The sequence below is a fragment of the Vipera berus genome, assembly GCF_964194415.1.
Source record: "Vipera berus genome assembly, chromosome: 3".
In the NCBI taxonomy this organism is placed as follows: Eukaryota; Metazoa; Chordata; class Lepidosauria; order Squamata; family Viperidae; genus Vipera; species Vipera berus.
In genome coordinates, this window is record NC_138204.1 from 63,933,001 (window position 1) to 63,956,038 (window position 23,038).

A 23,038-nucleotide genomic window follows, 5' to 3' on the forward strand; every position below is an offset into this window, starting at 1 on the left:
ATAGTTTCCGACAATGGACCTCAATTCACCTCTCGTGAATTTCAGATCTTCGCTACGAAGAATTGTATTAGGCTGGTCACGTCGGCGCCGTTCCACCCGTCGTCGAACGGAATGGCTGAAATTATGGTACGATCCACGAAAGAAGCATTAAAAAAATTCGTTAAAGGGAACTGGCAGAGGCGACTCAGCCAGTTCCTCTTATCACAACACACAATGCCATGCTCCACAACGGGCAAATCACCGGCGGAATTAAGATGGGGGAGGAGGCTAATAACACGTCTCGACAGACTGCACCCCGACACATACCCAGAAGAAAAACAGCACCCCCACCCCGGCCGCACACTCAAACCTGGTCAATTAATATGGGCAAGATCATACACAGATAAAAACAAGTGGGTTCAAGGGACAGTAATAAAACAAACAGGGCCCATCTCATACCTCATAGCTACGCAGGCACAGGGCAACATACGCCGCCATATTGACCAGCTCAGACCCAGACAACCGCCACACAATTCCGAGCAACCAACCAACGCCGACTTACAACCCCCTCCGGAAATGCTGCCTATCCCAAACCAGGAAGTTGAACACCAAAACGAAGAACCAGAACCAGACCATCCACCACCCCTTCGCCGATCATCCAGGAATCGAAGACCACCCACCTACCTAAAGGACTATCAGTGGGCAGGGTCAAACATCCAAGAGGAAAGAAACGCACCAGGGGAGGGGTAAGGGGTGTATTATATATGATGTAAACATTCCCTTGAGTGTATATGTTAACAGCACAAAAGTATCGTCAAAGCATATATATAGGAAAGCCGCCTGACAGGAATACACGCGGGAACTTTGACAGCTGTCAAAGTTCCCCGTACTGCGCAGGCGCCTCCACTGACAGCTCGCGGCTGTCAAACTCCGGACCGTGAAGAAGACTGAGCTGTCAAAGCGTCCGCCACACTGCGCAGGCGCAGCCACTGACAGCTCGCGGCTGTCAAAACACCACACCACGAGGAAGCCGGAGCTGTCAACAGAAGACGACGCCGATTGGTCCCTGCCTGACACGGCGCCAAAATAAATACATCTGATTGGTCCTCGCTACCAGCTGCCGGCTATAAAAGCCGGACAAGTTATTCTCTGTTTGTCTTGCTCTAATAAACTTGTTGTTAAACTAGCCTGTCGTCCCGAGCGGTCCTTCGGCTACTTCAACCCAGAAGACCCAGTTGCATCTATGGGGGGAGGGGGCATGAAGAAAAGTTCCAATGATAAAGCTCCACCCCTTTATCGCTGCATGCGCATATGAAAGGAATGGAGGGAGCAGGCAATCACATTATTTCACATTGCTCCTGTCTCATCTATTATCTCCAAGCAAATTTAGGAAGTCAAATAATCACACGTTTTCTAACTTTCAGATCTTTTTAATTTTCATGGCTTGGAGGAAATGTTGATTGATAGGCTAACAGTTTCCTTTTGTTGTTTGCAATTCCCACTTGCGAAAAAAATAGTGGACATTCTTTTCTCATTTAATCATGGAAACTGATTAGGTTTTCAAACATAACAAAACAAGGACAAAACATCATTTTGTAAATGTTCTCAATGTCACAGGCAAATCTTATGATTACTCTCCTCCCAACTACAGATTTTTTTGGGGGGGTGAGGTGGGGGGGGAGAGGAAGGGAGGAATATCAGGACTATTCCACAGTACAATAATTTCCAACTAACTCTGGATATAATTGCACTACACTTTTTAATAGCAGCATTACCTGTCTGGTTATACAGAAAGATTCTTTGTCAATTTAAACTAGCATTTCAGATACAAATGTGTTTCTTGGTCCTATTCACTGATGCTGTGGATTAGATCTAGAATAGAACTGCAACAGTGAAATGAACAGACAAAATTGTTTAAATCAAATAAATAAAGAAAAAATGTTTAGAAGTAAAGCAAATGCTGCAGTATGAAACTATGACCCTTCTCTAATAAGTTGATGAAGATTCTCAGTCATCCAGGTAGAGTTGTCTGGAAGTTGAATCATGGCAACTGGACTAAGCTGTATTATTACTGTAATCAAGGTTTGGATGCCTGTTAACTTATTCCACGTGCATATATTAATACAGGGAATGTGAGAGCTGTGGATACATAAATATATGCACCATTCAAATGTTAACACAAGATACACCTGAATTCCAACAGCAGTAAGGAAGCACTGAGTTTTATAGCAGTTGTGGCCAGATAGGTATTGCAGGTTTTTGTAAAATCTTTTCTTTCTTGGAACATGTATCATGTCTCACTGAGTCAGAAACATATTAATCATTCTATTATTTTGCACTGCATGTGAGCCTGGTCATGGGAGATGCTTTTGAACAAAAGACTTGTACGTTTGAATGCCAGATGCCCTGGTTTGATGAATCTGATGCTACAAACCATGCAGCAAGTTCAGAGTCAGGTCCAGTTGTATAAGCAAAACTAACACAGGTTAAAAGAAACATTTGTGCGTTTTGACATTCCTCCCTGAACTTTAGCTGATCTTGCCGTTCCACTTTAACACAACAGCAGACACTACTAAATGGAAGAAGTTATGGAGGAAGCCACCAGTACAATGAAGCCTGACTAAACCTATCAGAATTATTAGTCCTAGTCTATATACCATACTGATTTATTAACTACAGGGTATATTTTAAAGCTGTATATCAAAAGATGATCAGTACTATCAGTGATAAACGGGATTAATTCATATTTTATGTTTCAACTGCAATGACTGATTATATTAAACTATGAGGTTTACCAGAAAAAAGGCTCTTTAAAAAGTAAGGTTAACCCAGAGGCAAACTCCAGAATCAAACTCGAGAAATATGTAATTCTAAGATCAACGTAGATCTTTATATCTAGATGGGATCAACCTATTCTCTAAGCACCTGAAGGCAAGACAAGAAGCAATGGATGGAAATAAATCAAGAACCAAGGAGGAATTTTCTGACAGAACAATTAATCAGTGAAACAACCTGCCTCCAGACGTTGTGGGTGCTCCAACACTGGAGGTTTTTAAGTAGAGACTGAACAACCATTTGTCTGAAATGGAATAGGGTTTCCTGCTTAAGCAAGGGGTTGGACTAGAAGACCTCCAAGGTCTCTTCCAACTCTGCCATTCTGTTCTGTTCATTATCTAAAAAAACAGTTAAAGGATAATATTAGAAACGTGTTGGACACTTTGGAGCAGGGGTGTCAAACTCAATTTCATTGAGGGTTGCATCAGCATTGCGGTTGCCCTCGGGGCCGAGTGGGTGTGGCCTGGGTGGGTGTGGCCTACTGGGTGGGCGTGGCTAAAGTACATATGGCCTACTGGGTGGGCGTGGCCAGCTCTACATCGTTCGCATCAAGGGTGCCTATGGGGGAGGAGTGGGACAGATCTGAGGGTCCCTGGCAGAAGGAGGGTCTCTGGGCCAGGGCCAAGGCAGTGGGGGCCGTTCCCTCACTGTTTCCAGGATGGCTTCGTGGGCCGCATGAAACCACTTCGCGGGCCGAATCCGGCCCCCGGGCCTTGTGTTTGACATGTCTGCTTTGGAGTATCTGAAGCAACATAATGAAAAACAAGCTACATTGATTTTCATTATATGCAGAGAAGGCACAAAAACAGGGAAAAAGACTGGCCCAACTCATCAGGAAGGCTTTAAACTAAAATTGAGGGGAAATGGTGACCAATCTTTAGAATCTCAAAACCAATCATAAAGTACCTGAGGATTGGAAAAGGGCTGATGTAGTTCCCATCCTTCAAGAAAGGGGAAAAAATGGACCCAGGAAACTACAGACCAATCAGTTTAACATCAATACCTGGGAAGATCCTAGAAAAGATCTGCAAAAAACAGATCTGCAAACAAGTAGAAGCAAACAAAGTTATAACCAGTAGCCAGCACGGGTTTGTTCAAAACAGATCATGCCAAACCAATCTTATTTCATTCTTTGATAAAGTGACTAAACTAATAGACCAGAAAAATGCTGTAGATGTAGTATACTTAGATTTCAGTAAGACATTTGATAAAGCAGACCACAAGCTACTCCTTGGTAAACTAGAAAAAGATGGAATAGACAACATCACCACCAGATGGATCTGTAGAGGGCTGGCAAACCGTACTCAATGAGTAGTCCTCAACGGCACCACATCCACATGGAGAGAAGTAAGCAGTGGGGTACCAGAAGGTTCCGTCCTAGGCCCAGTACTCTTCAATATCTTCATTAATGACTTAGATGAGGGAATTGAAGGGGAACTCATCAAATTTGCAGATGACACCAAACTGACAGGAATAGCCAACATCCCAGAAGAAAAACTCAGGATCCAAAAAGATCTTGACAAACTTGAATAATGGGCCCCAACCAACAAAATGAGTTTCAATGTGGAGAAAAGCAAAATCTTACATCTAGGCAGGAAAAACCAAAGGTACAAATACAGATTGAGTGAGACCTGGCTTAAAAACAGTAATTGTGAAAGGGCCTTGTTGTCCTAGTGGTCGATCACTTGACTATGAGCCAGCAGTGTGCAGCAGCAACCAAAAAAGCTAATACAATTCTGGGTTGTATAAACAGGGCTGTATAAATAGAATCAAGATCACATGAAGTATTAGTACTGCTTTATAAAACCCTAGTAAGACCACACCTGGAATACTGCAGCCAATTTTGGTCACCATATCACAAAAAAGATGTTGAGAGTTTGGAAAAAATTCAGAAAAGAGCAACTAAGATGATCAAAGGCCTGGAGACTAAAACCTACGAAGAACGGCTGCAGGACTTGAGTTTGGCTAATCTAAAGAAAAGAAGAAATAAGGGAGACATGATAGCAGTGTTCCAGTATCTGAGGGGCTGCCACAAGACAGAGGGGGCCAGGTTGTTCACCAGAGCACCAAAGGGAAGGACAAGAAACAATGGTTGGAAACTGATCAAAGAGAGAAGCAACCTGGAATTAAGGAGAAACTTCCTGACAGTGAGGACAATTAACCAGTGGAACAGTTTGCCTCCAGAAATCATGGGCACTCCAGCAATGGAGGTTTTTAAGAAGAGGCTAGACAGTCACTTGTCTGAGATGGTATAGGTCCTCCTGCTTGAGCAGGGGGCTGGACTAGAAAGCCTCCAAGGTCCCTTCCAGCTCTATTCTAATTTGAACTGGGTTTTCTTATTTGATTAATCATTCTGTCAGAAAATTCCTCCTTATTTCTAGGTTGGATCTCCTCTGAGAAGCTTCTACCAACTGCTTCTTGTCCTGCCCTCAGGTGCTATGGAGAATAAATCTCTTCCCTGTAACAGCCCTTCAAGTATGGGAAGACTGCTATCATGACTCCCTTGAGCCTTCTATTCATTAGGCTAAACATACCTAGTTCCCTTAGCCATTCATCATATGATTTAACTTCCAGACTTATTATCATCTTTGTTCTTCTCTGCATTCTTTCTGGGCCTCAGCATCTTTCTTGTATGGTGGTGATACTGGATGCAGTATTACAAATGTGGCCCCACCAACGCAGTATAGAACAATAGTATCACTTCTCCTGATCTTGATGCTATCCTTCTGTTGATGCAGCCTAGGACTATATTGGCTTTTTTGGCAGCTGCAGCACACTGGTGATGCATATGTAAGTGATGATCCACCAGGACACTTAGATCCCTTTCAGAGGTGCTACTGTTGAGCCAGGCATTGCCTATTCTATACCTGTACATTTGATTTTCCTTCTGACCTTACTCTTCTCACCGGTGAACTGCATCTTGTTGGACAGGGCTCAATGCTCATATCTGTCAAGATCATTGAGAATCTTGAGTCTATCTTCCCAAATATTAGTATTTCCCCTCAGCTTTAAAACATCTACACATTTGATGCAAATCCCCTCATCTAGGTTATATATGAGGGCTCAAGTCAGAACTATGAGATACCCCACTGCATGCTTCCCTCCATGTAGAAGTAATTCCATTGAGGACTACACACTAAGTGCAACTGACCAGCCAGCTGCAAATCCATCTGAGGGTGGTACTATGTATCCCACACTGTTCTATCTTACCAGGAAGTAGGCTAGGCTCTACTTCAGGGGTCTTCCAACTCGGCCCTTTTATGACTCATGGACTTCAACTCCCAGAATTCCTCAGCCAGCATGCCTGGCTGAGAAATTCTGGGAGTTGAAGTCCATGAGTCATAAAAGGGCCGAGTTTGAAGACCTCTGCTCTACTTTATCAAATGCCTTACTGAAGTCTATGTATACCACATCCAGAGTCCACTAATTTAGTCAAAGAAAGCAATAAGGTTTGTTTAGTATGCCCTGCTTTTAACAAACCTATACTGGCTTCTAGGAATTTGACTCCTACTTGGAGCTTCTGAACCCAGACCACTGCTCTAATCAAGTTCAATATTGCCTATACTGATTAGCAATTCAATAGTTCTCCAAGATTTCAAATTTTGTGTCTTTCACCACCTTAGTTACTTACCAGGGCTGAATCTGGGTTTTTCTGTATTAAGGGTGTTAGTGAACCATTAATGAGTTATGGCTTAGCACCAGCATTTTCTTGCATCTGATGGCCAATTGAAAGGCATCAGTTAGTAGAGAAAGAGACTGATTTTCATTCATCTATACATGACTTTCTGTAAGGGCTATTTCTAGGAAATCATAAAAGGGTCACTTGCTGCAGTTTTGCACTTCCAATAAGCTACAGAGACCAGCTGATTCTTTGCAGACCATTGATATTCGCAGTAGACTGAAGCTTACGGCATTCAACTGTTCCTTGGGGCATGCTGAATGATATTACATCTGGAAGGAATTAGCCCAGGGAGAACAATAGCGTTAATCCTAGTTTAATCAGCCAAGCCCTCTTAGCAGCTGACATAATGATAGCGTACAGGTTCAGCAGAAACAGTTTGGAAAGACCCTTTTAGTATTGCAGTCTCCCAAAACAACTAAGACAGAATTCACAAATGCTAACTCTGCTCTGCTGGACAACAATGGAGTGGAAGGCATTTTTAATAAGCTTCCCTAAAAAAAAGAGTCCTAACCCAATGAATACCACACCAATATTAAAAATAGTCAAAGAAACAAATACTCAGGAGTTGATTTTAAAAGGGAAAGTCCATACTACAGTTAATATAAAGTGTGCAGCTGATTTTCTTTTTTTCTTTTTGCATGAGCATTAAAGTTCAAGATCTACAGGTGGACCTCTGCACATACATTTGTTTTTCACCCCTCTCCATGCAAGTACAGAGAAAAGAAAAATGCAAGAGGACCCTTCTTCATTGAAAATGGAGTTTTATTTTCTTGGGGAATATTTACTCCTTATCAATCTATGTGTTAGGATTCCAATCCAGATCTGAATTTCATAATTTTACAGCAGTGGGTTAGGACGCTGAGCTTGTCGATCAGAAGGTCGGCAGTTTGGCGGGTCGAATCCCGAGTGCCGCGTAACAGAGTGAGCGCCTGTTACTTGTCCCAGCTTCTGCCAACCTAGCAGTTCGAAAGCACGTAAAAATGCAAGTAGAAAAATAGGGACCGCTGCGGTGGGAAGGTAACAGCGTTCCGTGCACCTTTGCCGTCTAGTCATGCCGGCCACATGACCACGGAGACGTCCTCGGACAAGCGCTGGCTCTTCGGCTTTGAAACGGAGATGAGCACCGGCCCCTGGAGTTGGAAACGACTAGCACGCATGTGCGGGGGAACCTTTACCTTTATAAATCAAAGGGGTCACCTATTTCCTACATCTCAAACATGTCCATGTGTTTTGACCTTGAATTTATTAAACAAGAGAAGTTCCACTAGTCTGCCATTGCAGAGTTTATAAAGTAGTCTATAAAAATGCCCTGAAATGTGGGGATGAACAAATTCAAGATGTTTTCTTGGCAAAGTACATTTTCCAGGTTGTCTTTTCACTTCCCTCCCAATATGGCCTACAGCCCTGGGATTTCTTGGCAACTTCCTATTGAATATTAATCCAAACTAATCCTTCTCGGTTTCTAAAGATCAACAAAAGTCAGCTAAGTGTCAGCCCCCAAACTAGGGATATACATATTTTACGTACCAGTATGTTTGTTAAAAATAGAACATGTAGTCTACAACACCCATACTAAATAATGATAAAGGCATTGCCTACAAATCCACTTCATATGGTAAGTCCCACTTGAGCCCACCTGGGTCAAAGATTCAGTGGATCCCACAATAAGAAATGAATCCAAATATACATAGATCTGCCAAAATTACTGGGAATTAGCAGATTTGGAGGTGATAGCAATCCCAAAAAGGAACAGGTATGTTGGGGGAGGGACAGTAGAAAGAGTTCAATTATTATGACTCCACTTTCTATCACAGTTAATGGATTTTTAGAAAGTGAATGTGGCCAAAAATGTCATATAAATGCAAAACATGCCTTCTCCCTCCATTCTGCAAATTGTTCCTGAATACTGTATGGCATTACAAAAATGAAGAAACAGTCTCTGTACTACCACCAGAAAAAAAAATCCAAACAGAAAAATGCCAGACAGTAATTCTAGCAAACCTGTTTATAAACCTGAAAAATATTCAGATTTTTGTGATAATACATTTAAAAAACACCACTCTGAAACTTCCCTAAATGGGTATATATTTTTCCTTATTTTTTGCAACAAGTACAATTCCATTTTGTCCAAGAAAGGAGTGATTTATTGAAGCTGAACTGGCATTCCCAATTTGGTCCAGCATTTTAATCTGCTATATTATACACTGCAGATCATTGCATCAGCATTAGAGTCATAAAATGTCATACATACTAACAACATCTATCTTATGCAAAGCAACAAACATTTTAAAGAGGCCACTTTACATTGAATTGCCTATATCTTCTGCACCATAGGCAATGGCTTCCAACCACTGTTTAATAAAATAAAGAATGTTTATAATGTGCATTTCTTTTCACAAGCATCCAAACAATCAACGTTTTCCTTTCCTGTACTCAAATTTATATCAATATTCAAGAAGTGAACTCTATATAAAGGTCTGGGAGTCTACCCAACAGAATTGGAATCAGGTCCTGGTGCCAGGGGAAAAAATGAATCAAAATGAAAGTAGTCCTCAAGGCTATGAAGTTTTATCTGTTCCAACAAAAGCACACTTTACAATGTTCAAGGAAGTAGCAATACAAGCCTTCAGCACAGGCCTAGAAGTAATAATGCTCTCTAATCACAATCTTTCATTTCCTAAAAATCTTTATTTAATGTTTTCTTCCAATTTACCACATTCCAAGAGACTTATGAGCACAGCCATCTTGATCCCAATACAAATTCCCTGATCAGTGTCAGCCTCATAATGTAATATTTGCTTTCAAGGGGCCATATTTTCTCATTTTCCAGGCAAGCAGCATCAAGCCTTTTCTGAGCCATACATGTAAAGCAAGATTAAAAACTGCGGGATGTCTACTTGCTGATATCTCCATGCAGGAAAAGATAACCTAAAGCTGCCAAGACAAAATTACAGTGGCAATACAAAATATAAGTATGAACATGAAAAAGCTCAACCCGGTAGAAGACCAAAAGAATCAATTACACACTGGTATCTTAGTCATAAGAAAATTGAAATGGACTGAAATTGGATATTTTCATCAGAAGATCCTACTGTTTACTATTCAGGACACAAAAATTAAGGACATGGCATTTATTACCAGGAAGGATACAATGGAATCAGTGACTGAATATCTCACAAAGTCATCCACTTTCTAGGATACGAACTTGAGCATATACCTAACATTTTCCAGAAAAAAATCAGGAATCAGAAATTGCTTTGAAGTCCTGAATTTCATTGGTAGGGAACTAGAAGAAATGTGCAGTAAAATAAAAAAGGCATTTTAAAAGATATTCAGATGTTTTGATGTTTCTATGTATACAAAGTTAGAAATGTGCAAGCAACAGCTTCTTCTGACACCCTATGGAAGCAAAAACTGCATTCGAATAAGCAGAAAAAAGATTATTGATGCTTTCAAATATTTATGCTGAAGACGACTAGAGATATTCTAGAAGATATTATGAATAGCCAAACAAACACCAATGGGTAATAGAATGAATCAATTCAGAGTTCTTATTCAAGACACAAAAGACTACACTCAAATTATCATAATTCAAAACACATTATGAAAAGACCTAGATTCGGGAAAGATGAAAGAGAAGAGGACAACCAACAGCAAGAAGCATGGACACAATTACAGCAGTGAAGTGTGCACTGTTGAAAGACCAGGTTGGGAAAGAGTATCCTAGATAAAATTCATCTTCATGGCCCATAAATCAGTTCTATAATGAGATATCTGATATTTTAGGGCCATATAAATCTTGCAATTCATATGTTTCTTTTAGACATCCCACCCCTACCACTATATTTATAAAGTAAAATTGAAACAGGTTTAGTGACACTCACTAATATATTCTAAAAATCAATTAATATCAGCATTTCAGCTTGGAAATTCTAATATATTGTAGTGATGCATGGTACAACGCACAAATGAAACTTTTTCCCCTCTGTAATATTTTGCTTATTCAAATATATTGAGAATAAATTGTCAATTACAATTTATGACTATCATCTCCCACAAAAATGAGCAATCTTATAAAAAAGAGGACATTAATTGGCCTTGAATGTACCCCTTTTTATAGCAGGAAAATAGCAAACAGGCATTTATGTTATGGATGGTCATTCAGGCAGAAACAGCATCTGTACACTACATAGAATCTGAGAAGTTTCAAGCATCCACCAATGGACAATAGCTTGTATCTTATCACTAGGGAAAAAATGTAAGCTCTTCAAAGACATCTGGATAGATCAAACTGAACAGGATTATCAATCAATCTATTTTCCATGTTTGCCCCCATCTTCTTCAAAGACTTCTCCTACCTCATCCATACATATGATCATGCAGGAAACCATGCCATTATTCACAATTCACAACTTTCTGTACCCTGGGATCTTCCACTTATGTTGGGACTGTAGCTTCCCAATTGTTAGCCAGATGGGTTGGGAATTTTAGGAATTGCAATGCTAATATATCCAAAGCTGTACACAATGCCTGTGATAATAAATATAGTGTAAATAATATATTTTTTTTAAAATGTACATCAAGTTTAGAAATGAATTTGAAGTTAACTGACTGCATACAGTTAATGTATATCAAGTTTAGGCTCTGGATGATTGTGAACAGTTAATGTATTCCTGTAATTCTTTTGGGAACAATCCAGAAGTAGTTTGCCACATTAGCCTTCTGGAATCTTTTTCAACTTAGCAGTTTAGTCAACAGTCCTGATCACATGGTAGCTACTGGGGCTGTGCAGCATTTAATGCTGAGAAGGTTTATTGGTACATATGTAGCACTTGCTACAAGTCTTTAAATCAAACCCACTTTTCCTAAGATTGTGCTGCAATTTCAGAGGACAGCTGCACAATACCAGGAAAAGGCATGGCTACTTTAAAGAGTTCACTTACAGTCCTTTGAACTTTCCCACACACCTTTTTTTTCTCAAATCCAAATCACTGCAGAGCCCCATGGGTATCTTACCAAAGATTAACTATGTTTGACCCAGGTTGGTTTTTCTGATTCAGCCAAGGTGAGCTAAATGCTGCCATCTAGCTGACTAGAAATGCCACTCAGCATGAAAAAACTAAGCTTTGTGTGCTGGGCTATAGAAACTGGGAAATGGTGAGTTCTAGTCCCATCATCTTAAGCAAGAAACCAACTGGTTTTTGGTTCAGTCACATCATCTTAGCCTTAGAAAGAAGGCAATAGCCAACTGCTTCTAAAAATATTACCAAGAAAACTATAAGCTAAGACTGACCTGAAGCTAGAAACAAACAAACAAGCAAACAAATTAAAAAAATATAAGTTTATAGAACCACACTGGGATCCTCAGCACTTACCTGAACAGCACTTTCATAAACTGCTTTCTGTGAGTGCAAACACTACACAAGTAATACAATTCCTATCATTTGTGGAACTTCAGACAAGGCCAATTACCTTGAAAAGACATTTCAAATAGATTTATTTATTTCCATGGCCACTTTTTCTTTTTTGCCATAGTGACTCAAAATGTAAAAGGAAATATAAAACAGATAATTCAAAACCAAAATTAAGTGTAAAAAGTAATATAATAGAATAATGTAATGTAATGTAATAAGCATATTATAATATTAAATCATCTGGATTTCACTAATTTCATACCGCTATCCCCATGCCTGGGTCAATCAAATAAATTTTCAACACTTTCCAGAAGCTAGCAGTGTCAGGACCAATCTGAACTCTGGTGGTCAATTGTTCCAGAGGACAAATACCACAACAAAAAGGCAAACTTCCTGGGTTCTGCAAGATGACATTCTTTAATTCACAAGACACAAAGCATGCCCCTCTTTCCATATCTAACAAGAAGTTGAGATAACCACGGAAGGAACCAGTGCAGCTCATGCAGCAAATGTGTAATCAAACACCCATTATTGGACAAATTCTGGACAAACTGCCACTTCTAGATGTTCTTCAAGGGCAGCCCAATATGCAATGCATTGCAGTAATCTATTGAGGAAGTGATCAAAGCATGAGTGGCCACCTATGGGAAAAATCAATAGTGAATGCTATATGCTGAGGGGAAAAAAGAGGGGAGAGTTTACTGCCTGTAGATCAGGGGTGTCAAATTGCCGACCGTGCCCACCCTATTGCCAACAATGGGGAAAAAGTCGTGATACATCGCGACACACCACGTGACGTCACGATTTTGACACTTGTGCTGTAGATATTGCTTCAAAGTTGAACCATTGGTTTCCTGGTCTAATCCAAAAGAAATTGAACTGCTTTCTTTTAATTAAGACAGCTATTCATTGATCAACATGATGCAACTTTATCTTGCATCATAGTAACTTTCCTCCATCAGATACTCCATATTTAAGTTGGGCCAATCTCTTTGGCCATAATGATTCAGAGTTATGGAAGTTTAAGGCCAATATATCTGAAGGACATGAGGTTATGGAAAACTGCAAATGAAAGGGAAATAGAATATTTCACATTCAGATTTCCTAAAATTTTATTTCATTGATATTAAAAAACCAAATGCAGAATATTAAGCCTCTTACATATAATCTGTCTCAAGAGAAACCAGAGATTTTGTATCCCAGTAAATTAAGATCTATTAAAGAGATCCTACACTTGCCAGGTGACAAAATAAGTGTCTCAAGTGTGAGAGAGGCTTACGCAAAGTGATTTAAGCAGAAAGTAAAGTTGTGTAGTACAGGTAGTCCTCAACTTACAATTTAGTGACTGTTTGAAGTTACAATGGCACTGAAAATGGCACAATACCATTGCAGCATCCCCCACGGTCATGTGATCAAAATTAAGATGCTTGACAACTGGTTCATATTTATGAAAGTTGCAGTGTACCGAGGTCATGTGATCACTTTTTGCAATCTGACAAGCAAAGCCAATGGGGACACCAGATTCACTTAACAACCATGTTGCTGAATCTTATTCAGAATTTTTATTAGGTGCTTTAAGGTTGCTCACAGGGAAAAAATCTTCACGGCGTCAGATCTGGCAAAGGAAGGCAGGTGTGGAAGATTACTCTAAAATTTAGAGTCTAAATAATTTGGTTCAAGCTATAGTAATAGAAGAATGTGGCAGTAGAAGCTACACTACAAACATTAATTCCAGTTTTCACAAAGAAATATTTCGTTATTTTCTGGAACCCATGGCCCTTCCTTTTTAGCCACAGGAAACACACAATAGGTCAAAGGCATGAAACATCATATAGAGGTCCATCCACAGCTTGTTCCATAAAGTTCATTCTTCGGCATTGCCTAGCTGCTAAAAATAATTTGTCCCTGGTAAAAATTATCTTTTTCTCTGCTGCAAGCTTGTCGAGAGACAGAGAAATCTAAATGTCTTCTTTAACTGAAACTGCCTCACTCCCACAAACCTATTCATATCTACAGCACAAATGTGAATAATACATATTATCTTAGAATATTTTGTTTCCTAAGAGCTTTGCCAAGGACGTCAAAGCTTTTATCACTGCTTAAGGAAAAAAAACAGTTCTTTAATCAGGATCACATTGTCTTGTAAGGCACAGCTGTTGTCAATTGTAAATATTCTAAAGGAATACCACTATCAACTACCACCTCTCTTGGCTGCTCTCTATGAAAGCCAACTTCAAATGAATAAACAAAAACCTAGTGAAATTAATTGCAGATCACAAGACGGTGATCTCTAGGGCTGGCTTTCTATTCAAAAGTTGCATCAGCCACGGCCATTTCAAAGAAAACTGCCTTTCTAACAGCTCAATTCAGATTATTACGGCTCAATTCAGATTATTACGGCAAAGAGGATATACTGCAGATTCTACTACTACGCAGTTTTCTCTTAATCATAGTGAGATGGAATGTAGTCCAAAGTTGCAACTTTGAGTATCTGATAGGCAGGAAGAGGGCAAAAGCAGATCCCATCCTCAGCAATTCTTATATCCCCCATTGGCGTTTTCCTGCACCGGTGCTGGGTGAGCAAGCAGGCATTCCTTGGCATCTTGGTCGAATGCCTTAACAGTAACCTGCCAGATTAAAACAACTAATGTCTCATATCCGGTTAATCCCAAAGAGCTAAACAGGACAATAATGAGGTAAGTGCTTAGAGGGGAGATCACCAAGAATCTCACCACCAAACTTGTAAGATTAAAAAAGGGATCCCAGAAGGCAGCAATGATAAACTGCTTCCATACTGTTGCAAAAAAACAACAACAGTAAAATAGTTACAACCCCTTTGGTTTTCCTATTGAGAAATTGCTTTATCTCCCTCCAGTTTAGAAGTATACTTCAGTAATAATGCTTAATTGTAATTAACATAAATTAGAGGAAAGGACATGGAAGGAATGCAGAGACTGATTTTAGTTCTAACTTTAAGTGATAACCTGCACGCTTTGATTATGACTGCCTCATCAACCATTGCTAACCTTCTGGACTGGATAAACCATTAAGCTAATCAGGCTACAGTCTAAAATACCAGATCAACTGGGACACCTGCTGTGGTGGGAATGTTCCAAGGTCAAACTGGATAAAGATTATTAGACCGAATTGGTTTCAGTTCTTTAAATTGCTTGTTGCACAGAGCAAAGCAGAACCGTGCAATAATTCAATGCAGGAACTGACATTATTACATTTTTATAAGCATCAAGCATGTGAGAACGTCAATGTATTCACGTCTAACAAAGCATAGCTAATAACAATTGGTAGCATAATCCTTTGCATTTCCCTTCAGGTTTTGTCTTCCTTCCTCCTTCTCCATCCAAAGGGGGGGGGGGGAAAAGATAGCGGAAGAAAACAGTTTCTTGACCATACGCCAGACATGTCAAACACAAGGCCCGGGGGCCAGATCCGGCCCGCAAAGTGGTTTCATGCGGCCCAGGAAGCCATCCTGGAAACAGTGAGGGAACGGCCCCCACTGCCTTGGCCCTGGTCCAGAGACCCTCCTCCTGCCAGAGACCCTCAGATCTGTCCCACTCCTGCCCAGGCCCCCATAGGCACCCTTGATGCGAACGATGTAGAGCTGGCCATGCCCACCCAGTAGGCCATACGCACTTTAGCCACACCCACCCAGTAGGCCACGCCCACCTGGCCCCCTGAGGGCAACCGCAATGCTGATGCGGCCCTCAATGAAATTGAGTTTGACACCCCTGCCATACGCCATCTGAAGAACCAGTGGTCAAAACCAAGGACATCCTTTGGTAGAATCTTGTCGCTGAATAGCTTTACAGAAACTCATCCAAAAATAAGACTCCAGTATTTCATACTGTCCCTCAAAACATCGAGTGCGGTCCACTTGCCCCCCCCCGTGAAAATGTGTCACAAGATTATCATTTTTAAGGAGACATAAACAGGAACTGATTAAACATATTAGGGAGTGGCCTATATGTTTAATTCAATTGCAAATGAAACCATATCACAGTTCATTTTTGTCTTAGTCATACTGCACCCATTTGTTCTAGTCACACACCCATTTCACATGTGGACGTCAATAAATCACTCCCTTGTGAAGTGCAGATCTCCACAAAAAAAGAGAAAAAGCTACAACATTCCAGTATTACAGAAACACCAACTTTTTAACAAACATCCTTTTCTTCAGGAAATCATAATTTTAGCCTGAATTTCCCGACATTGGGCTCAACAACATATAGAATTATCTTCAAACCTTTGGGGGTTATTCCACAATAGACTAATAGAGACTTTAATATCTTTAATAGCTAAATCTTATCTACCATGCATACATGGCCAAACTGAGGAGGGGCTGACTTATAGCTGGCTTCTGAAAGGTAAAGGTAAAGGTTCCCCTGCACATGCGTGCTAGTCGTTTCCAACTCTAGGGGCCGGTGCTCATCCCCGTTTCAAAGCCAAAGAGCCAGTGTTTGTCCGAGGACGTCTCCATGGTCATGTGGCCAGCATGACTACATGCCAAAGGCGCACAGAACTGTTGTTACCTTCCCACCGTAGTGGTCCCTATTTTTCTACTTGCATTTTTATGTGATTTCGAACTGCTAGGTTGGCAGAAGCTGGGACGAGTAACAGGCGCTCACTCTGTTACGCGGCACTCGGGATTCGACCCACCAAACTGCCGATCTTCTGATCGACAAGCTCAGCGTCCTAACCCACTGAGCCACCGCGTCCCTATGGCTTCTGAAAAGAGCCCCTTAAAACTAACTTTCCTCTCATATCAAGCAAGTGCTGGGACAGCCAGGAAGTGAGAACTCAGGAACAGCAAGACTGTTCAAAGGCTGCTTTGAAGAAGAACAGCAAGTACGGCCAGCTAATCCAGCTCCTCTTTCTTTTCCCCGCACAGGAAAAAATAATAATAATTTGTTCATTATGCCCCTTAAATATATTGCTTCCTTTTTAAATTAGGAAACATTTACTTAGCTATGCCTACAAGGGGTAATTTATTTTATAAGCCGATCCAGGCTGTTCTTTCTGGAAATAAAGATAATGCTGCAAAGTGAACATTTAAAGTTTTTCAAGCAGCTAAGATTCTGAGCGTAAATGTTTGCTTCTGGCTTGCCCCTAAGCAGTGAAGTGTAAATAGCAGCCATTATAACGTTGCTGGGGAAAAAGACTGCCTTCTCCGTAGTAATTCATAGTTTATTAGTAAAGTATCAATTCATTTTATATATCTAATTGAAAAATAAAACAAATTAAAAGTGCTTTGTTTCCAGCTTTCTTTCAATCACCCCTAAGGCTACGGAAAACTAGGGTCACAGTCAGCAAGTGATGAACCCAGAACCCATTTTGGTTCAGGTCCCACATTTTACCTAACAACTCTCTTTACAACTAAAAAAGGAGGCCAGTTGAAATGTTTGAGCCCGTCCCCTCATTCTAGAGGGACGCGGTGGCTCAGTGGGTTAGGACGCTGAGCTTGTCGATCAGAAGGTCGGCAGTTTGGTGGGTTGAATCCCGAGTGCCGCGTAGCAGAGTGAGCGCTTGTTACTCGTCCCAGCTTCTGCCAACCTAGCAGTTTGAAAGCACGTAAAAATGCAAGTAGGAAAATAGGGACCACTACAGTGGGAAGGTAACAGCGTTCTGTGCACCTTTGGCGTCTAGTCATGCCGGCCACATGACCACGGAGTCGTCCTCGGACAAGCGCTGGCTCTTCGGCTTTGAAACGGAGATGAGCACCAGCCCCTAGAGTTGGAAACGACTAGCACGCATGTGCGGGGGAACCTTTACCTTTACTTTACCTCATTCTAGAGCAGTGTTTTTCAATCTTGGCAACATGTAAGATGTGCAACTTCAGCTCCCAGAATTCCTCAGCCAGCATGCTAGCTGGGGAATTCTGGGGGTTGAAGTCATACATCCTACAGATGAACAAGTTTGAAAAGAAAACCCCTCTGAGCTAGACGGTGTAACAGTAAACCCCAGATAATTCTTGTACATTTTTTGCATCCTGTCCTAAATCCAAAGGCCTATCGTAGCACTCATATGCTGCCTTTAAGCATGACCTAAATCATCTGCGTAACATAGCCACAAGTAACTTCAATCAGCTGTTTTAGGCATACAAACATGGAAGAGGAGACAAAAGTAACTTTAGTGGGGATCAAGAGAAGCAATATTCAAAGGCCTATCATTAGATATAGAGATCAAACTGGGGGAAAATATTATCATTAAGTGTTTTTCCTAGTTGGAAAACACCACTTAAGTATGACATGCTTTGAAAGGACTGTCCTTTTTATGAACCAAAAAACTGTTTAAAGATGTGTTTAAAGGTGTGTTTGCAATGATTTGTCGTGCATCCTGTATATGACTATAGAATGATGGCAGGGAGATTGCTTTTAAAGCCAAAAGAAGCAGTGAACCCTTTTCTCACCTCACCAGTTTCTCCCAATCACCACACATCTGCCCATAGCTCAGCATGAAATTGTGGAGCAATCTAGGTGGGTAATTTAGATTTTATTATGCTTCACCAAACATATCCAGTTTTTTCAGGGGAAGAGCAACAAAATGGGAAAAGAGGCTCAGGATCCATGAGAACTGAAAGTATCTTCTGAATTATTTAATGAGGGTGCTGGTAAGTCTGAAAAATCAACAGTCTGATAAATTCTTGAATGTTTGCATGGGGATGACTACATACTCCAATGAAACTGAGCTGCAACAGCTGTTTACACCTTGAAGCTCATAAAAATGTTGCCCTCACACTAATATTCAGGCTTTCCTATTTCAGATACAGTGGAATGCTTAGTTTCTCTTCCAAATGATTCCCTACGCAGTAAACATCTATGACAGTGAGACCAGGAAACAATAATCTGTGGCACTAATATTTCATTTCATTTCCATCTGCAGGGAATCTGAGATTTGGAGAACATTCAACTGAATAACAGTTGCAGTACTACACATCTATTTTCCAACTTCAAGGACCAGCCTCAAATAGCCCAGAATTATCCAGGTGTCTAGTAGCAGAGGAGAAGCAAAGCATAAATAGCACAAATGAGCATTTTTTCTATTATTTGCTCCCACCCCTTTAGCTTCTGGCCTAAGCCTTTGTTATTGGCTGGAATAACCACTGAGAACCTCATAAACTGCAATAGCATTTCTTCATTATTTTATCTAGATTACTATCAATCTTCAGAAAAATGCTTATAATTTAACCTCACCCTTAAACCAGGAACCTTACAGTTTCCTCTACAAATTGAACCAACATAGTTTTTAAAAAAACATCTCTCTCACTGGTCAGTAAACTATCTTTTGCCATTAACAAGTAATGCATTTTTAAAAATACTTAACATCAATCAGCTGTTCCTCAAGTTTATATAAAACAATTATTCAACCACTATCCCCAAAAGGTACAAGCTAATAGTAAAAGACATGCCCGAAAGCACCAAGTTCAAGTTTCTCATGCAGTCATGATGCTCACTGTGACTATGGACTATCTGTCCCCAGTCTACAGCCTCACAGGATTATTTTTTGTAATATGAGGAGAAAATAGTAATAAGGATCACTGTTTGGAGTCCCTTATCAGAAAATTAATACTCAGTTCATCCCAACTCCAACCACAATCCATCTTCCGAAATCTCAATTACAAAACTTTTGTTAGCTGCCCAAGAGTGAATCTAGAAAGCTTATCATCCGTGATACAATTTATTCAAAAGCTCTAATCTTTAAAAGGACAAAATTCCATCACAGGAATTTTAGTCACAATGACTAAATAATTTATCCTTAACAGCATAAATAAATAGAGCGGCCCTCTCTGCATTTCCAAGTATGGATCAGGAAGCATGTTGAATAGGACGGTGTGAATTTATGCATCCACATTCTGAATAACAAATGCCACTGAATTTAATGATATTGAGCCCACTTGAATTGACATTTCCCAGTAGACAGCTTAATCATTCTTGAGCCTAACAGAATTATCATCAGGACTTAGCAATACCGGTAATAAATGGCTTTTAAGTGAGTAAATTTAGACTGCCAGCCCAACTTTCCACAACTGCCCTCCCCTGAGCCAAGGACAGGAAGGCATGGCCTTAAAGGGGAAGAAGGAAGAAAGGCTGTCTCAAAGTATGTCCAATAGAATTCAACCCCCCTCCTCTTTCTTAGGGGAGACCGGTACCATGTGACCTATCTGGCATTTCTCCAGCAGCCAATCACAAAAAATCCCGGCAGAAGAGGCACTTCCATTCATAAAGAGAGCCGGATGCCTGCCACAGAAGTTTGAAGCAGGTATTTATTCCACCCGTTCATTTTTGTAAAGGACAAAGCAACCCGTTCAGCTGCTTATTCTTAAACGCTGCACGGGACGCTGAAATCCTACTAGATTTTAACCAGCACTGACAGGGCCAGAGCTATATATAACCCTACTTTCCGCAGAAAGGACTACTTTTGACACCCAGTTCTAATCCAGTTCTTCCTACAACTGGGATAATGAGGATTTGTCACTGGCAAACCCCCCCCTCCCCGGGAGGCGCACTTCATCCCATTTCTTCCACCGGAGAACAACTTGTGAAGGGGCTGCTTCCAACCACCACCCCTGCCGCTGCTTAACCCGGCGACCGAGTCACCTGCCCCTCTTTGCAACGTGAGAAAAGGGCCACCCACGGCTACTCACGGCAGTCTGCCTCGTCACTGTTATCCAAGCAATCATCATCCTCGTCACATTTCCAAATGGAAGGGATGCACCGCTCGTTCCGGCACTGAAACTGGTTCTCTTCGCACTCCTTCCCGGAGCCTGCGAGCGGGAAAGAGAAGAGATCCAATCAGTATTTCGAATTTTACGGAAAAACAAAGGTATAAGAAGAGGAAAAGCGCGTGCGTGCGTGTGTGTGTGTGTGCGCGCACGCATACACACACACAAACACACAGAGAGAGGACCGATTTCTCGCAATTCCTTTCTTAGCCGGCAGCCTTCAGCGCGCTAGGCCACGATTCTCGCTTTCCCCAGAAAACGCACAAAGACTATTTTTGCGAGGAAGCGTCTTCCTCACAAAGAATGCGCCTTCTTCCCAGGGCCGGCCACTTTTAGGGAGGTGTGACCGATCCTATATTCCTTGGATGAGCAGGAGATCGGCAAGCAGGTGGACAACAAAGGATCGTGCCAAGCCAAGAAAGGCGCAGAAAAGATGCGGAGTCTCCTCGCTCTTTCCTTTTCCCTCCCTCCCCAAGAATCGTACACACATTCGGGTATTGCTCGTATAGGGGGGCTACGGCAAGCTGTCGCGCATTTATCCCTCTAATTCCTGGTTGCATTTAAACCGGGGCAAGGGCGGGAGAAGAGGAACGAAGAATGAATGGGCAGATGGCGAACGAAAACCGCTTTGGAACAGAGGATGGTGGCAAGTGAGACCGGTCCGCCTTCCGGTTAGCTTAAAAGATTCTCTCTCCAGGATTTTTTATTTTTTATTTTTTTTATTTTAATTCCATTTATATCTCGCCCTTCCCCGAAGACTCAGGGCGGCTTACAAGCTTTAGCAGTAGCCTTCATTCTATGTATATGCCTGCTTATTAGGGCTTTCAGGCACCCTACCAAATTGCTCCGGGACGTTTAGGATGATCTACCTGCACACAAGCGTCTCTAGGCGATACCAAGCCACACAATAGCTCCGTCTGGCCTGTTTACACACACACACACACCCTTGCACACAATCGGATTCCCTCCCGTGTGGGCTCGCGTAACACCAGCCACACGAGTTCTGAGCAGCGGCACCAGCCCGGCACCGGCTAACGCTTGACGCTCACTTGCTCGGGGAGCTCTGAGCCAAGCCGCCCGGTCCTCCCCCTTCGCAGCCCGGACCCACCTTTGGAGCTGTGGAGCTTGATCAGGAGCAGATGCAAGAGCAGCAGCCTGGTCAGAGCCGGCCGACACATCGCGCGTCCCTTCCTCGCTGGCTCTCTCGACCCCCAAAAGCCCCACGCGCTACCTTGCAGCCTGTTAACTGCGGGCGGGCGGATGTTTCCTCCGCCGTGTGTGCATTTCAATCCGGCTAGTGACGCTCCAACACAGGGCGGGATTTCAGCGAGCGAGCCAGACCTGAGCATGCCCGCCCATAGGCGACCTGGAGGCGGGACCGTGTGGCCCGACCACGGGGAAGCAGGACCGCCCTCTTTTTCGATTTGGAAACCTCGGCGGCAAAGCGCTCTAGTAGTACCTCTTGTGATTATATAGGTAGATTAAAATCTTTGGCTGGTGGAGGTTTTTTTTCTCCCCCCCCTTTTTTTTTAAATCGCCATCAGTTCGGTTCCAGGTGGTGAACGATATTTAGCCGTGCCTCGATGCTTACCATCTGTGTGCCGTCTTTCTACCAATGGGAGTCGAGGCGATTAACCGTATTAACCAAAGCCTAATCCTGAAAAGATAAAATCAGATTCGAGGTGACTAAACAAAGTTTGTAATTGTACGAGCAGTTGGATTGCGCAGCCAGGTTTTAGGATCGCTTGCAGAGTCAGCTAGCTGCAACGTTCATGCAACGTTTCTTTTGCAATAGTGGACTGGCTCCTGAATGTGTCCAGAAAAATCCCAGATATCCAGTAGTTCTACATGAATACAATTAGGGAGCAAGATAGGATGCCTATGAAATGCCATATATGGAAGCAAACGTGAAAGTTTTCAAGGTGAGATGGGCTGCAAATAAATTTAATAGATAAAATAAAACAAAAACAAATAAAATGGAACATAGAATTCTTTATTGGCCAAATGTGATTGGGCACACAAGGAATTTGTCTCCGGTACATAAACTCTGTGTACATACAAGCAATAAGTGATAAACCATCATAAAAATACATTCATCATAAATCATAAGATACAACACTTAGTGATAGCCATAGGATACTAAATAAGCAATCAACATAAATCATACTAGGATACTAAATAAAACAATATAAATAAATAAAGCAATATAAATCGTATGACACAAACAACAAAGTTATAGGCATAAGTAGATAAGGAGATAGGTAATAGGAAAGATGAGAAGAAGAATAGTAATATAACCTTACTAGATAGTTTAAAAGTTCAGAACATGGCTTTTTAAAAAAATCTTTAGTTCGATTACTGAAAGCACCTTATTGAGATATCAAATATCAA

General features: G+C 41.4%; 1 protein-coding gene across 1 annotated transcript in view; it reads right to left on the minus strand.

Moving 5' to 3' along the window:
* Nucleotides 1-21,923, minus strand: part of LRP8 (LDL receptor related protein 8) — a 247,467-nt gene extending 225,544 nt beyond the window's left edge. Inside the window, exons 1-2 of the mRNA XM_081323196.1 lie at nucleotides 21,756-21,923; nucleotides 20,570-20,689 (exon numbers count right to left, since the gene is read on the minus strand). Coding sequence (XP_081179322.1) covers nucleotides 20,570-20,689; nucleotides 21,756-21,825 — 190 coding nt within the window. The 5' untranslated portion in view covers nucleotides 21,826-21,923. The remainder of the gene's footprint in view (nucleotides 1-20,569; nucleotides 20,690-21,755) is intronic.
* Nucleotides 21,924-23,038: the final 1,115 nt, after the last annotated feature.